The 17,500-nt window shown below is 39.3% G+C and overlaps 1 protein-coding gene across 2 annotated transcripts in view; it reads left to right on the top strand.

The window, feature by feature from the left end:
• The window catches only part of LOC115216543 (ras GTPase-activating protein 3-like), a 236,640-nt gene that overhangs the window by 218,337 nt on the left and 803 nt on the right, over positions 1-17,500 (top strand). Inside the window, exons 21-25 of one of the 2 annotated variants that reach the window (XM_036506839.1) lie at positions 6,693-6,782; positions 8,556-8,713; positions 11,244-11,264; positions 16,897-17,077; positions 17,484-17,500. The exon at positions 17,484-17,500 is cut by the window's right edge and continues 803 nt beyond it. In XM_036506839.1, the coding sequence (XP_036362732.1) occupies positions 6,693-6,782; positions 8,556-8,713; positions 11,244-11,264; positions 16,897-17,077; positions 17,484-17,500 (467 nt within the window). The remainder of the gene's footprint in view (positions 1-6,692; positions 6,783-8,555; positions 8,714-11,243; positions 11,265-16,896; positions 17,078-17,483) is intronic. The other variant, XM_029785997.2, reaches the window with a different exon arrangement.

Genomic DNA, 17,500 nt, shown 5'->3' with positions numbered 1-17,500 from the left:
CTTGTCTAAACATGAGGGGGAGGTTAGTTCTAATCTGCTTACCAAAGGGGATTACAAACCATATATGCTTATTCCTATCAGTGTGATGGGTCGGGACGCCAGCTCTCGCATTCGGGTGGGTGATTCTCGGATGAATAACGGTCTTGGGTTAGTGTAAGACCTCCCGGACCGATAATTATCCTTGTTCGCTAAATTAAATGCAGGAGCGACTACCCCGGCATCCGCCGCGCTCCCGTCCTTACTTAAAATGTTAATGTTATTATATACGGCCCTATCCTGATGACCGAATGATGGCATCGGAAGGGCCGGATCAATATAAATTACCTTCTGCCTATAACCGGCCTTGGATATTCTCGGTCACAAAGAACATCTATACACCCTCACCCACATGATTGACCGATGCCTGACCCGTTGAATTCTTCAGCCACCGGTTCTCAACATACAATGATAAACAGTTTCGCCATGGGCTCTTAGGAGCACAGTTCGATTTGTTTTTTGCTCCGCCTCTGTTCTGTTTTTGTTTTTCCAACGGATTTCCTTTTTTCTTCCTGAAGAGAAAGACACAATATATGGTCCCATTATTCAATCGGATTTTGGTAATTTGTGCCTTTCGAAACACGTGTAGAATGAAATAAAACGATTTCTGTTCAATCTGCGTTCAGCTCCATTTCTTCAATTCACCAATAATGTTTTAATTTCAATTATCCGCACCAACGCACGGTTGCAACGCCAGATGGTTGTACCTCCAACCGTGCTGTTTACTGCTGTGATTTTTGCTACTAAGGTATCGGTTAAACTTTTGATTAATCTACTACCTAAAGATTATTCATCTTTCTATTTCACATAATACATACCGCTTCGTCAAGAAACTGCTACTTTAACCGATGCCAATAATGGAGTTGTTCGAGATTGATGCGTCCCTTAAGGATATTCCTATACCACCAAAGGATGCCTTCCTTAAGGAGTTGGTTTGTAAAACCAACGCATTCATAAACCGGATAAGATGGCTCATTTTCTTCCACGAGAACGAAGATCTAAAATCGAACCGGACACAGCATCGTCCGAATACGGCCGCTTTTTAAAAACTGGATACGCCGCCACCGGAACCCAGACTGAAGACTGAGAGTTTTGAGGACGACTTATGGGACATAGTTAGAAAGATTAAGTTCAGGAAGTCACCCAGGAGAAATGCCCACCTCAGATACCTAGATAAAATACCAAGGACATTAATAGAACGGACGGAGTCCTGGTCCAGTCCGACAAGACCAGGAACACATACAAGATGCCCATTAGCAGTACCTAGATTTACTCGGTAAAGAGATCAAGAAAAATTATAGAAAAACCAATTGGAGTACCCTGAGGAAGGTAAACTTGGAATTAAGGATATAATATTTAAACACCGAATTCAAATGAGAACTCAGCCGCTTAGCCCCAAGCAACCCAGATTTATAGTGAAGGACCATAACCTAACTTCCACACCAACCCAGCGCTAAGACTCATATGCCCTGCTAGATCTGATATCGGGATAATCAGTAAGTACATTTTAGATAAATATATCCCTAGTTTAGTAAAAAGCTGAAGCTCAGCCTCTGGGCCAACTCCTCGCAGGTATTGAAGTGGTTCTCTTCCATCCCCAATAAGAACCGTACTAGGTTCATTCAGTTTGATATCGCCACTTCTACCTACCCTCGATTAACCCTAGTGTGCTAAATAAGGCCCTCTGGCATGCTCAAACAAGGCTGGCCTCACAGAGAAGAGATAGATATCATTTTAGTTGCCAGGAAATCGTTTATTAAGTTTGATAATAAGTTGTGGATCCGTAAAGATACTCCCAATGAATTTGATGTGCCTATGGGTAGTTTGGATAGTGCGCAGATAGCCGATTTGGTCGGAATATATATTCTCTACGAATTGTCCGACTAATTCCCGGAGATCGCGGGCGGCCTGTATCGTGACGATTGTCTGTTTTACCTGCAAAACACCACGAACAGAATAGTGCAGAAAACTAAGAGCAGGTTAGCTAGGTTTTTTAATAGAATGGGCATGAGTATAGTTTTTGATAATGAACTCACCAAGGCTAATTTCCTAGACGTTACACTTAACCTTAATAGCGACTCATACTGCCCTTACCATAAGCCTTCCACTAATTTAAAGTATGTCAGTGTCTTCTCAAATCATGCCAAAACCGTAACAGACAATTTGTTAAAACATCTCTCTAAGATTGTCTGGCTTGTCCGCCAGTGCCGATATTTTTATGCAGAAAGCGGAATTTTATAACGCCGCACTATCCAAGGCCGGTTATAGGCAGAAGGTAATTTATATTGATCCGGCCCTTCCGATGCCATCATTCGGTCATCAGGATAGGGCCGTATATAATAACATTAACATTTTAAGTAAGGACGGGAGCGCGGCGGATGCCGGGGTAGTCGCTCCTGCATTTAATTTAGCGAACAAGGATAATTATCGGTCCGGGAGGTCTTACACTAACCCAAGACCCGTTATTCATCCGAGAATCACCCACCCGAATGCGAGAGCTGGCGTCCCGACCCATCACACTGATAGGAATAAGCATATATGGTTTGTAATCCCCTTTGGTAAGCAGATTAGAACTAACCTCCCCCTCATGTTTAGACAAGCCATCGCCAATAACTTCCCCAGAAATTCCAAATATTACTCCACGGTTAACTCACATAAAGTTAGGATAGCTTTCTCCAACACTAAAAACCTCGCCCAGATAATCGCCTCCCATAATAATAGGCTACTTACTAAGACCCTATCACCTTTTTCCGGAGGCACAGCCTCTTCCGCTCCTGGTTTAATGCTCAGTAGGAATAATTATAGTAGTAATAATGATATGAGAGCCAGTACAGTGACACATAATCTCAGCTCCAGCCAGGGAGTACCCACTAGGGGTATAGTTATAAATAGGGGTGTTGTGGTTGACGGTAACAATGGGAGTAGGGTAGAGAGCCCCATTAGCATCCCCAGCATCATTTCCCGCAATAGCAGTACCACGGGCAGTAGCAATGACAGCACTCTGATAGATAGTGGAGAATCAGGGGTTATTCCTATAGTTAATAGTGACGTAGTGGAAAATAGAGTAGTAAGCGGCTGCAGGTCTCGGAACGAATATAGTGACAGGAACGCAGTTCTAATTTCAGAAACTAATCCTAGCAGATTAAGATTCACGTCGGCGAACTCCAAGATCAAAAACGCCGTCTACCAATGCAAGGTTTACACGGACTCAGATGCCTTCACTTATGTAGGGGCATCATCCTCAAGATTGTCTTTGCGTGTCTCCAACCATTACGCAACTTTTCGGGACGTGAACAAGCGCCAGACCACGGGACTCAGTAAGCTAATATGGCGACTGAAGGATGCGAACTTAAGCTATAGGCTGGAATGGTCAATTTTGTCGGTGGCCCTCCCATTTGATAGGGGCAGAAGACAGTGCAACCTTTGTGTCTCCGAACTCTGCCATATTTTGTTTGCCAGAGGCCGGATGGTAAACGGGATCTTACAGTCGGCTTTTCGATGCCCCCATTGGCGGCGTTACACTTATCTGGCCTTTAAATAGCGTTTATAAATAATACCGGCACCCATAGCCCTTGGTAACAAATTCTGAAATAGCCTTTAAGATATCTACGATTAACCACTGCAAGGGGAATTACTCCTGTAAGACAAACGGGGCTTGGTTTTTTCACAGCGGGGGGTTTCCTTGACAAGGCAGGCTTAGATGAACACACACACACATAAAACATAATATATATATATTTTTTTTTAAATTTTTTTCTTTCTGCCACCCAACGGTTATCACGGCAGTAGCCACTGACAGCCGAACGATCAAACGCACACACGTACACAAAAAATGTTTTCTACCCCTACGCCAACACACACATATATAGAACAGTATACACACACACACGTCTCTAAGTAGATTTTTTCTCGCCCCTCATAAAACATCCAATATTCCTTAAATAGTCAGAACTTTATTCTCGGTCACAAAGAACATCTATACACCCTCACCCACATGATTGACCGATGCCTGACCCGTTGAATTCTTCAGCCACCGGTTCTCAACATACAATGATAAACAGTTTCGCCATGGGCTCTTAGGAGCACAGTTCGATTTGTTTTTTGCTCCGCCTCTGTTCTGTTTTTGTTTTTCCAACGGATTTCCTTTTTTCTTCCTGAAGAGAAAGACACAATATGGTCCCATTATTCAATCGGATTTTGGTAATTTGTGCCTTTCGAAACACGTGTAGAATGAAATAAAACGATTTCTGTTCAATCTGCGTTCAGCTCCATTTCTTCAATTCACCAATAATGTTTTAATTTCAATTATCCGCACCAACGCACGGTTGCAACGCCAGATGGTTGTACCTCCAACCGTGCTGTTTACTGCTGTGATTTTTGCTACTAAGGTATCGGTTAAACTTTTGATTAATCTACTACAAGATTATTCATCTTTCTATTTCACATAATATATATATATATATATATAAATATATAGGTGCAGTCATCTGGTTCGCCAGTCCTCAGTCAAATCGTCCAACCCATGCAGGCATGGAAAGCAGACGTTAAATGATGATGATGATGACATATATATATATATAAATAATGTGTGTGTGTATATATATAAAAGTTAGTTTGTAAAATTTACATGTGTATATCTCCAGTAGTAGTAGTAGTTGTAGTAGTATGTTGATAAAGCATGTTCACTGCCTCTGGCTACCTGGCGTCATCCACTGTAATACATATATACGATGGGCTTCTTTCAGTTTCTGTCTACCAAATCCACTCACAAGGCTTTGGTAGGCCCAAGGCTATAGTAGAAGACACTTGCCCAAGGTGCCATGCAGTGGGACTGAACCCAGAACCATGTTGTTGGTAAACAACCTACTTACCACCCAACCACAAGTGTATAGCAAATGTATTATCCTTTGTGCTAGATCAAGGCAAGCAAAGAGATATAGGGCTTGTCCAAGGTCACAACCATTAGACCAACAATAAAAACTGTGGAAACTATGAGTGTAGGAAATTTAGCACTTAGTCATTAAAAAGAGTTATTCTGACTGAATTAGTCATCTGGTTAATTTGTTATCCAATATGTTAAAAAAAGTATACAATTTTTTAACATTAAATTTTTTTTTGTTGCTAGCATTTGTTCACAAAGGTTCTGTTGTTATAATACAGAACACTTTATAAATAGATATACTATGAAAATTCAGTTTTACACCTATACTTTATACTTGTTTCAGTCATGTGACTGTGGCCATAATGGAGCACTGCCTCGAAGGGTTACATATCGACCCCAGGAATTATTTTCTATGGCCTAGTACTTATTCTGTCACCACCACTGATTGTCAAGTGGTGGTGGTGGTGGTAGTGGGGGACAAACGCTAAGATAGACACATAGATACATCATAATCATCATCATCGTATAACGTCCGTTTTCCATGCTGGCATGGGTTGGATGGTTTGACTGGGGACTGGCAAGCCAGGAGGCCGCACCAGGCTCTCATCTGATCTGGCAGTGATATATATATATAAAAAAGAATATAAAAATGGGACAAGAAGGCAACAGGCGGCAACAAAACATCCAGACAGTTGGATGATACAAAAAGGGACATGAAAAACAAAAAAAAACAAAAACAAAAAAAAAACAAGGACGGGTCGGTCTCTTTTCAGCTTCCATCTACCAAATCCACTCACAAGTATACATTTGCCCAAAGTGTCAGGTAGTGGGACTGAACTCGGAACCATGTGATTGGGAAGCAAGCTTCTTACCACACAACTACGCCTGCACTTATATTCTTTTGTCACTAAATGTTACTAATAATAATGAAATCATTGTATACAGTGCTCAGGTGCACCACAACATGTCAAAAGTGCGTATAAAGTGTATGCAGTAATGTACAAATGTCTGGAAAGCGAACAATGTATGAGTCGGATACATGTTTGCGTGTGTATGGAGGGGAGAAAATCAGGTGTAGCGTTGGCGAATCTCAGGAAGCATGGAATATTTGTTAAAATATTTATCACAATTAGTGATATATTTGTCACTTGAAAGCTCAGGGTTTTTTAAAGTGCAGTTCACAGAACCCCTGGTTTCTGTGGAAAAAAAATCTCAGGGTTTTATAGTTTTTTTTTTAATAGTATTTAGTAAAAATCTATTTTGTAAAAAAACAATGGTTTCTATAATTTACAAAACATAACTTTTGTGTGAATTGTCTCACGGAAACGGTTTTTGTTTCATGTGCTGACTTTTTAAAATTAGAGTAGTTCGGGTTGTTCGTAAGATATAGGCAGGTGTTCGGCTGTTTCTTCGTAACAAAATTAGTTGAAGGACTGTCGACTTGTTATGTCGGCACGGTAATAATTTTGTTTAAGGGATGCTACTCAAGAGTTATTTCCCCTGTCACAATATAAGTTGCATTGATCCATATGGTGTGTGACAAATTGATGCACTTAATGTTGAGTTGATGTTCTTTTTCTTTCTTTCTTTGCTCATGGTTATATTCTTTTTCAATCTTTGATTTATATTTTAATGTAAAATATATAATTCACAATGTATGTTGTAACAATAAATTCTCACTGAAAGAAAGAAAAATTAAATCAAACGTCTTTCTTTTATATATTCAAAATATGATACATATAAATATTTCTTTTTTGTTTTTGTTTTGGTCCAGGCTTGAACTATTAAAGCAGATCTGTAATTCCAATAAAAATAGATTAAAAAAGTACCACCCTGCTGCCTATATTGGTAACCATTGGTTATGGTAAGTTTTCTTTGAGTTTTATCTAGTTCTATCAATTTCCAGTCCTATCCTGTCCAACTCAATGTTTTACCTTGTTTATTTATGATATGAAAATGTTCAAATTAACCAAGAGTAAATACACCTTTCCAAAGACAGAACACTCTCCAAATAGGTTCTGCCGAGATAAATAGCAATATTCTATTGGATGAGTGAGGTTTTGGCTTGATGCTGTGCTGATGTCATCTCAGTATTCAGATGACAGCCAGTTGTAGCTCTTAGATTCTTGCTTATAAAAACAGGAATAAGATACATATCTCAGTGATAGATACTTGTTATGATGAAAGGTTAAGCAATTAACCAGGTGTTGCCTGTAAGTGCAGCCATGGCTGTGTTGTGGTTAAGTTGTCTGGTTTACAATCACATGGTTTTGTGTTCAATCCTTTTGTGTTCCTTTTGTGTTCAATCCTTTTGTGTTCCTTTTGTGTTCAATCCTTCTGTGTAGCAAGTTGGACAAAATAGTCTTCTATATGGCCTTGGAGGCTGACCATTACCTTGAAGTGTGAATCACTAGCCAGAATTTATATAGAAGACCATTCTCTATATAAAGAAGTTTGCTTTTCAACCACATGGTTCTGGGTTCAGTCCCACTGTGTGGCAGCTTGGGCAAGTGCCTTCTGCAATAGCCTCGGAATGACCAAAGCCTTGTGAGTAGATTTAGGAAAAAGGATGTGTTTATTAATTGACATGAGTATTCCTTGCGATCACAATATAGCGGCGAAAGAATTTGACAAGATTAGTAAATATAAGGACTTGCTAATGGAAATTGAAAAAATGTGGCATCTCAAGGCGACTACAGTACCAGTGATTGTGGGATCACTAGGAATGATAAAAAAAGGTACTGAAACCTATTTGAAAATGATACCAGGCTTACTATCCCTACAGGAAGTGCAAAAAATCGTGTTAACTGGAACGGCTCATGCACTGGGAAGAGCATTATCGCTGTGAAAACAACATCCATTCATGAATTTATTTATTCATTAATTTTTTAAGTACATATTTTACCTGTGAATTTGCGTGTGTAATCTGGGAATGCATACAATGAGCTTCTCTGCCCTAGGTGTATGGAAAACACTCGTCGAGAAATGGAAGAAAGTTTGAAGAAAGAAGGAAAAATAATAATAATAATTAATTCTTTTATTGGACACAAGGCTGACAAAAATTAATTATAACAAAAAAGGGACAAAACAGGACGAAAGGTTACAAAGGGTTTTGTCCGTTTGTAAAAAACTGTGTAAAAACAGTGTAACAATCAAAAATTATAACAACGATAAAAACTCCCAATAGGGGGAGGCGTTACGAAAGGTTCCTGGTGGAAAAAACCCATAAAAGCCAACGGGAGCCTGGTAATACTTGTTGCTAGAAGTGTGTTGCTAGAAGCCTGTTAATTATTCTTGGTGTGTGTGTGTGTGTGAGAGAGAGAGAGAGAGAGAGAGATAGTGTGAGAAAAATGTGTGAGAGAGAGAGAGTGAGTGATAGAGTGGAAATAGAAGGGTAATGAACATATTTGAATGTTACTTGATTTATGAGACTCCTATTTTTATTCAGTCTATAAGAAATTAGCTTTAAGTAATGTCAAGACAAAATTAGCTGTGGTATTTCTCATGATGATGATGACACCAACAACTGTGGTTGCATTGGTGGTGACGTTAGCGATGCTATTTGAGTTTATTTATGTAATGAAACCTATTCCGTCTACCAATTTTTCATCTTTATTTATTCTCTTCCATTTGACAGTTGTAAGCACACGGACTATAATGCTGAAGGCTGCAAGCCCGTGTCTGGGGGACTTCAAGTGGTAGAGATCCAAGTTGATAAGATCGATGCTGACCGAGAAGTGGAAAAGATCCATTCTTTGTACTTCACTGCCATGGACAAATTGGAAGGAATGCAAGGTAAGAAGAATGGTTCTTTACCCTACATTAAGGAAATGAATCTGTTTTTGCTCCAGCTTTTATTTTTTGTTGCTGTTGTTGTTGTTGCTGCTGCTCTTTTACATCCATTGAAGTAGGTTATTTTTTTCCTTTTCTTCGTATTCTTTTACTTGTCTCAGTCATTTGACTGCAGCCATGCTGGAGCACTGCCTTAAAGGGGATTTTTTTGTTTGTTTGTTTTTAGTCTAAGAAATCGATCCCAGCAACTTATTCTTTGTAAACCTAGTACTTATTCTATCAGTCTCTTTTTGTTGAACTGCTAAGTTACAGGGATGTAAACACACCGATCTCAGTTGTCTATGATGGTGGAGGGACAAATACTGACCCCCCCCCCACACAAATACACACACACGATGGGCTTCTCTCAGGGGCAGTCTCAGGTGGGGTTGGTATCAAAAGTTTTTTTTACCTTTAGATGTAATTAATATTATTATACAGTGGAGAAGATAAGTCAAATACGTAACTGAAAGAAACGGATGGGGGAAGGTTAGCTGTAGATGTTTTTTTGTGTTGGACAATTTGGTGATGCATTCGTGCGTGTACACACACACACATACACACACACCACACACATACACACACATATCACACAGCAAATAGAGATAGACAAGAAGACATCTGAATGTAAATCAAATAGTTAAGATACCGAGTTATTTCCCCTTTACTTGATAATTATTAAAAAAAACTGCAATTAATAGAGAAGCTTTTATTGATATGTTGATACATACATATATATATAACAAAATATTGGGTTGTCCGGAAAGTTCGTGCCGATTTTTAAAGGAAAGAAAAAGGTCAATAAATACTTGCCATTACATTTTTAATCAACCAAATATGAACCATGTTGTTGCACAATGCGTCTCCATCTTCCCTTTAACTTGAAAATACTCTCTTCCCAGAAGTGAGGCGGTTTCATGGCAAAGAATTCATCAAGGTATCTTTTTACGTCATCCAAGAAATTGAAATTTTTACCATTAAGACTATTCTGCAGAAACCTGAAGAAGTGGGAATCCGACGGTGCAATATCTGGTGAATATGGAGGGTGGGGTAATACATCCCAGCCGAGCTGCAACAATTTTTGTCTGGTTCCCAAAGCATCAAGTGCCGAAAATGAACTTTCTTATCTTCCATTTTAAAGGGTTACAGAATTAACACAGGTTATAGGAACATAAACCTTCATCCATGAAAAGATAGCTTAAACTGTGCTCTAAATGGAGGTGTAGTCAAATCCTATTTTATGGACTCAACCATGTTCTAAAATAAGTCGAAAGGTAAGCTACTATAAATCGGCACGAACTTTTTGGACAACCCAATATTTTGTAGTCATCTGTGTATCATACTAAATGTTTATAAGGCATCCTGCTGTGGTATTTGTCTGAGAGAAAACGTGTTAAAAAGACCATGTATATCAATGTGAAATTAACCATATCACAGCAGTGACTCATGGAAATGTTAGACACGTTTTACTCTACTTGGGTACATGTGATTGACAAGCCCCAGGTTGCAGGAATGGGTAAGGAAGGGAGAGGTAGGCATAGTACATGAAAGATGTGGCTTTCTATTTCTTAAACCACTAAGATCTGGGGCTCACCTCCTTGTCTAACTTCACCCTCCAGTTGGGCTCTTGAGCAAAAAATTAAATAGTTACATATACAGCTCATGAGTAAAGATTGCAGGCAAACTAATGTGATTGGTAAACAAGCTACTTACTACACAGCCACTCCTGTGCCTGTATTTGTTAGGCAAACTAATGGACAAAATCACAAAAAAATTCTGGAGAATAACAATAATATGCCTTTCTCTCAACTACTCTCTTTACTCTTTTACTTGTTTCAGTCATTTGACTGCAGCCATGCTGGAGCACCGCCTTTAATCGAGCAACTTGACTCTGGGACTTATTCTTTGTAAGCCCAGTACTTATTCTATCGGTCTCTTTTGCCGAACCGCTAAGTAACGGGGACATAAACATACCAGCATCGGTTGCTAGGGGGACAAACACAGACATACAAACACACACACGCATACATATATATACATATATACGACGGGCTTCTTTCAGTTTCCGTCTACCAAATCCACTAACATAGCTTTGGTTGGCCCGAGGCTGTAGTAGAAGACATTTGCCCAAGGTGTCACGCAGTGGGACTGAACCCAGAACCATGTGATTGGTAAACAAGCTACTTACCACACAGCCACTCCTGTGCCTGTATTTGTTAGGCAAACTAATATACAAAACCACAAAAAAATTCTGGAGAATAACAGTAATAGGCCTTTTTCATAACTACTGTATTTACATTTACTTTTCTGAAAGAAGTCTCAATATGTCCCCCTGCCATCACCACCAGTTATCACGAGCATCATTGTCATCATTATCCTCATCATCATTTAATTAACATTTTAATGCATTATATATAAAAATAAACCAAAAACAAAAAAAAAAAAAGAAAGATACCTCATGTTTCTGAGATATGTGCTTTTTACTTGCATGCAGCTAAAAGGAAGTCTGTCCTAGGTAAGAAATATCACTTGATTAAATGAAGAATCAATCAAACTCTATATTTAAATTAAAATATATTTTTACACCGATGTGTAAAATATAATTCACTGTTAATAGTTTGATTAAATCGATGTAGTAGCTTTCTGTCTTTTAGTGATCCCTGCTTAGTGACTTCCCACTTTCCCTTTTTATTAATTTTTTTTGCATAATTGTCTACCTGTGTTTTAGTTGTTTTTGTTGACTTGTAGGAAGTTAGCTGTGTGTCTTACTCTTATTTTTAAAAAAATTGCTTATAAGCCTGGTAACTTTTAAAGATGTTTATGTCCACCAAAGGAAACAATACATTTTTTTTTATACCAATAGATTCACAAAGAAACTCTCAAATATGGTACAATTCTATGTTTCTGACTTGAGGAATTATGCACACCTTTTTTGTTTTTTTAACACAAGTCAGACAGGTGTTTCATCTTGATTATTCCTTTCACTATGTTTCGGCTGTTGTATGCTCCAGCCTTCTTCAGGTGTCATGTGATAAATCTTAGTGCCTTGACTGGTATTGAACTCAGAACCTTTAGATGACTGCATTGCATTAACCACTTCTTCTTCTTCTTCTTCTTCTTCTTCTTCTTCTTCTTCTTCTTCTTCTTCTTCTTCTTCTTCTTCTTCTTCTTCTCTTCTTCTTCTTCTTCTTCTTCTTCTTCTTCTTCTTCTTTCTTCTTCCTTCTTCTTCTTCTTCTTCTTCTTCTTCTCCTCCTCCTCCTCCTCCTCCTCCTCCTCCCTCCTCCCCTCCTCCCCTCCTCCTCCTCCTCTACCATCACCATCATCATCATCATCATCATCATAATACTAGCATGGGTTGGATGGTTTGACCAGGGCTGCACCAGCCTCCAGTCTGATTTGACATGGTTACCCTTTGACATGGTTTCTACAGCTGGATACCCTTCCACATGCCAACCACTCTGAGACAGTATGGCTGCCAGTTGCATGACACCAGTATCTGCCATAACTCTGATTTTTCACTTTAGCTTGACGGGTCTTCTACTCAAGCACAAGCACCGCATATTGCCAAAATGTCTCAGACATTTGTCATTGCCTCTGCAAGAGGCCTCACACTGGAATGGTGCTTTTTATGTGCCACTGGCACAGGTGCTAGTATTGTGGCACCAGCATCGGATCCACTATGCTAATACCTGCAGGCAGTAACAGAGTGAATTTTTAAGATATATAAACCTCCATTGATGCCTTATGTTGGCTCTCTACCAATTGGATAATACAGTTCTATATTTCTGAGATGTGGAATTATGTATGCTTGAGTTCAGTCCCAGGCAAGGCGCTAAGGCAAACCACAAGACACCTGAAGAAAGCTGGAGCACATATCATCCAAAACATAGTGAAAGCAATGACCAAGATAAGGACACCTGTCTGGCTAAATTAAGAAATGGTTTTGAAGATAGGTTTTATTCTTTTACTATTGTATTCTTTTACATGTGTCTTATTTTTAAGCGTGGTACTTATTCTATCAGTCATTGAATTGCAACCATGCTGGAGCACTGTCCTGAAAAGTTTAGTGGATCAGATCAAGCCCAGTACTTGTTCTTTGGGTCTCTTTTTGCTTGAGTGGTTAAGTTGCGGAGGGAATGTAAACAAACTAACACCAACTGTGTTAGTTGAGAAGTGAGATGCATACACAAAAAGAACAAATGTACGGAGAGAGAGGGAGAGAGAGAGAGAGAGAGAGAGAGAGACACACACACACACACACACACATGTGCACTTACACACTCACACACACACATGTGCACTTACACACTCACACACACATATGTGCACTTACACACTCACACCCTGGGTTTTTACACTGCTTTTATTTTACAAATTCATTCACATGCAAGGCATTGGTCAATTTGAAGCAGTCTGGCAGAACACACTTGTTTAAAGGGCTATTTTAGTAGTGGGACTAAAAACTGAAACCACGATGTTGCAAAGCTAATCACTTAACCACACACGTATGGCTGCATATATAAAGGGAGATTACTCTCTTTTTGTGAAAATTACTACCAGATGACACTATTCATAATAAATAAATATTTGTTTAATTTTTACCTTTTTTTTAATCTTTTATCTGTTTCAATCATTAGACTGTGTCCATGCTGGGGCACCAATTTGAATAACTTTCAATGAAATAAATCAACCCCATTACTTATTTTTCATTTATAAACTTGGTACTTATTCTAGTGCTCTTTTTTTTGGCGAACTGTAAACTTACGGGGATGTAAACAAACCAACATGTCAAGCGGTGGTAGGGAGCGAGCACAAAGACACACACACACGCACACAAACACACACCAAGCTTCTTTCAGTTTCTGACTGCCCCCAAATCTGCTCACAAAGGCTTTGGTTGGCCTGAAGCTATAGTGGAAGACACTTACCAAATGTGCCACACTGTGGAACTGAACTCGGAACCACATGGTTGGGAAGCAAGCTTCTTACCACACGTCCCACACCTGGTATTTACAAAATTTCAGGCTTATGACTGTGTCATCATCGTTTTTTGATATGCTTATATGCGTCAAACAGAATTAGTTGAGGTAGATTTTCTACAGCTGGATGCCCTTCCTGCTGCTAACCCTCACCTATTTCCAAGCAACGTAGTATTTCCCCATGACCAGGCCTTTTGTTTATGGAAGACTGGAAATGAGCGACCTGGCTTGAATGATGGTAGTGCTCATCTTCAGCCATTTGGCCATGACTGGACTATTGTGTGATGTCAAGACAAGGAGACACACACACACATGCACATGCACACACACACATGCACATGCACACACACATGCACATACGACAGGCTTCTTTCAGTTTCCATCTACCAAATCTGCTTGTGAGGATTTTGTCGACCCAGTGCTCTATAGTCAAAGACATTTATTTCTTTATTTTCCACAAGGGGCTAAACATAGAGGGGACAAACAAGGACAGACAAAGGGATTAAGTCGATTACATCGACCCCAGTGCTTAACTGGTACTTATTTAATCTACCCTGAAAGGATGAAAGGCAAAGTCGACCTTGGCAGAATTTGAACTCGGAACGTAATGACAGACAAAATACTGTGTGCAAACGATTCTGCCAGCTTGCCTATGGTGTCACACAGTTGGATTAAACTTAAAAATGATATGGTTAGGAAACGTATTTCTTTATTACACAGCTTTGCTTCTGGCTTACAACTCTTAACAAGTAAATAAATAACTCACTGTTGTTCCTGATCTTTCTTATTAGACACAAATCTTTAAATGTATTTCTTTATAAGAAGTTTCAAAACAAGGTTGATTCTAATCAAACTTGTAAGTAAATAAAAACCAAAACCATTGATTGCTGATTAAACTTCTTTATGTGGTACTTTTGTTAATCATATCAAACATTTACGCATAGCCCTGGGCTGACCGAAACCTTGTGAGTGGATTAAGTAAGTCAGAAATGGGGTGGAAGCCTATTTTATCATTCATCATCATCGTTTAACGTCTGCTTTCCATGCTGGCATGGGTTGGACGATTTGACTGAGGTCTGGTGAACCAGATGGCTGCACCAGACTCCAATCTTTTCTGGCAGAGTTTCTACAGCTGGATGCCCTTCCTAACGCCAACCACTCCGAGAGTGTAGTGGGTGCTTTTATGTGCCACCAGCAAGAGGGCCAGTTAGGCGGTACTGGCAACGGCCTGCTCAAACGGTGCTTTTTATGTGCCATCTGCACAGGAGCCAGTCCAGCGACACTGGCAACGATCTCGCTCAAATGTTTTTTCACGTGTCACCAGCACAAGTGCCAGTAAGGCGACGCAGGTAATGATCACACTCGAATGGTGTTTTTTACGTGCTACTGCCACAGAGGCATTTGATTCTCTGGCAACGATCACACTCGTATGGTACTCTTAGTACTCCACTAGCATGGATGCCAGACATTGAATTTGATTTCGATTTCGATTTTACTTGCCTCAACAGGCTTTCAATGTGTGTATGTGTGTGTGTGTATGCAAGTGTGTGTGTGTATTTGTCCTGCCATCATCATTTGATAACTGGTATTAGTTTGTTTATGTTACTTAGTGGTTCAGCGAAAGAGACAGTAGAGTAAGTACCAGACTTATAAAAAAAAAAAAAATGATGTACTGGAGTTGATTTGTTTGACTAAACTCTCCAAGACAATGTCTCACCCAGTAATAACTACAATGCAATGATTGAAACAAGGAAAAGACAGAAAATAAAAGAGACAGAATATTAAATCTCTCATAAAATACCACTATTTGTTGAACCTTTACACTGAATGTTGTATAAACATATATCTATTGTGTTTGGAATAGGTGTTTTAAAAAGTTACTTGACTTTATATAATGAACCAGTATTAGAGGCTGGCATAAGATCTGCTTTAGTTCAGAGACAGAAGATTTATCTTGTATCTTTTACCTTTTACTGGTTTCAGCCCAGGGCTGAGGTCATGCTGGTGTACCACCTGTAGTTACTCAGTGTTGTTTATATTGTCAATAATAAATTTGTTTATATTGTAAACAATAAGGGTTATCATGCACTTTAGCTATTTTGGTTGTTTGTGGAGGTGATGGATTTAAAATAGATGAAAATAAAACAGGAATAATGGTTTAGCTTTCAAATTAATTCTGTCAAATATAATGCTTATTTTAGTCACATTGTTTTGAATTATCATGTATTATATTATAGCTTTGATATTGCAATGTTGTGATTATTTACCGTTTAGAATAAGGCGGCAAGCTGGCAGAAACGTTAGCACGCCAGGTGAAATGCTTAGTGGTATTTCGTCTGCTGTTACATTCCAAGTTCAAATTCTGCCGAGGTCAACTTTGCCTTTCATCCTTTCGGGGTCAATTAAATAAGTACCAGTTACATACTAGGGTCAATATAATCGACTTAATCCGTTTGTCTATCCTTGTTTGTCCCCTCTGTGTGTAGCCCCTTGAGGGCAGTAAAGAGATAAGAAACATTAGCACGCTGGGTGAAATGCTTAGTGGTATTTCGTCTACCGCTACGTTCTGAGTTCAAATTCCGCTGAGGTCGACTTTACCTTTCATTCTTTCGGGGTCGATAAATTAAGTACCAGTTACGCACTGGGGTTGATATAATTGACTTAATCCGTTTGTCCTCTCTGTGTTTAGCCCCTTGTGGGTAGTAAAGAAATAGGTATTTCGTCTGCTGCTATGTTCTGAGTTCAAATTCCACTGAGGTTGACTTTGCCTTTCATCCTTTCAGGGTCGATAAATTAAGTACCAGTTACGCACTGGGGTCGATGTAATTGAATTAATCCTTTTGTCTGTCTTTGTTTGTCCCCTCTGTGTTTAGCCCCTTGTGGGTAATAAAGAAATAAGAATGACATTGTAGGGTAGGTGTGAGAGGCTGGATTTGGCTGGTTTGAACATAAAACAAATAGAATATTTAGGCCAGATATGACCTGTTGATATGCTAAAGGGTTAAAATTTGCCTATTAATAGTGAACATCCAGGACAAAACTTACAAGAAGTCCAGTTATGCATACTGGACCTGGGGTGATATTTTGAGATGTTTTGGTAAAAAAAAAAAAGAAGTGCGTCATATAAGGCCACCAAATATGATATGTATTTATTTTTCATATTCCAGATGCCTGTGCCAGTCAAGAAGTTTACACGGGCGACAGTGAAATGCCTGGGTCAGTGCACATTGAAGACACAAAGAGCTGTTTTGAGACAGTAAACAGTATATTATCATGTGTTATAAAGCTTGAACAGGAACATAAGCAATATAAAAAAATCCTCCAAAAACAAACAGTCAAAGGTTCTTGGTAAGGCAGTTTTTAATTTGTTCCTTATTAATTATGTTCTTCCTATTCAGTTCTTTTCTCTTGGACGGTTTGACTGTGGGCTGGCGAACCAGACGGCTGCACCAGGCTCCAGTCTGATCTGGCAGTGTTTCTACAGCTGGATGCCCTTTCTAACGCCAACCACTGTGAGTGTAGTGGGTGCGTTTTACGTGCCACTGGCACAGGGGCCAGAGGAGGCTGGCAAACGGCCACGATCGGTTGGTACTTTTACGTGTCACTGACACGAACGCCTGTCAGGCAGCTCTGCCATCTGCCACGTTCAGATGGTACTTTTTATGTGCCACCGGCACGGGTATCTTAACTACAATTTCCATTTGATTTTTTTTTGTGTGTTCTTTTTTTAATTTTTTTTTCTTTTTCTTTGCAGTGAGGCTCCCTTTGGTG

Source organism: Octopus sinensis, linkage group LG10 (assembly GCF_006345805.1).
Source record: "Octopus sinensis linkage group LG10, ASM634580v1, whole genome shotgun sequence".
NCBI classification, from domain to species: domain Eukaryota; kingdom Metazoa; phylum Mollusca; class Cephalopoda; order Octopoda; family Octopodidae; genus Octopus; species Octopus sinensis.
The sequence above is the reverse complement of the archived record's forward strand: the minus strand, read 5'-3'. Positions and strand labels throughout refer to the sequence as shown.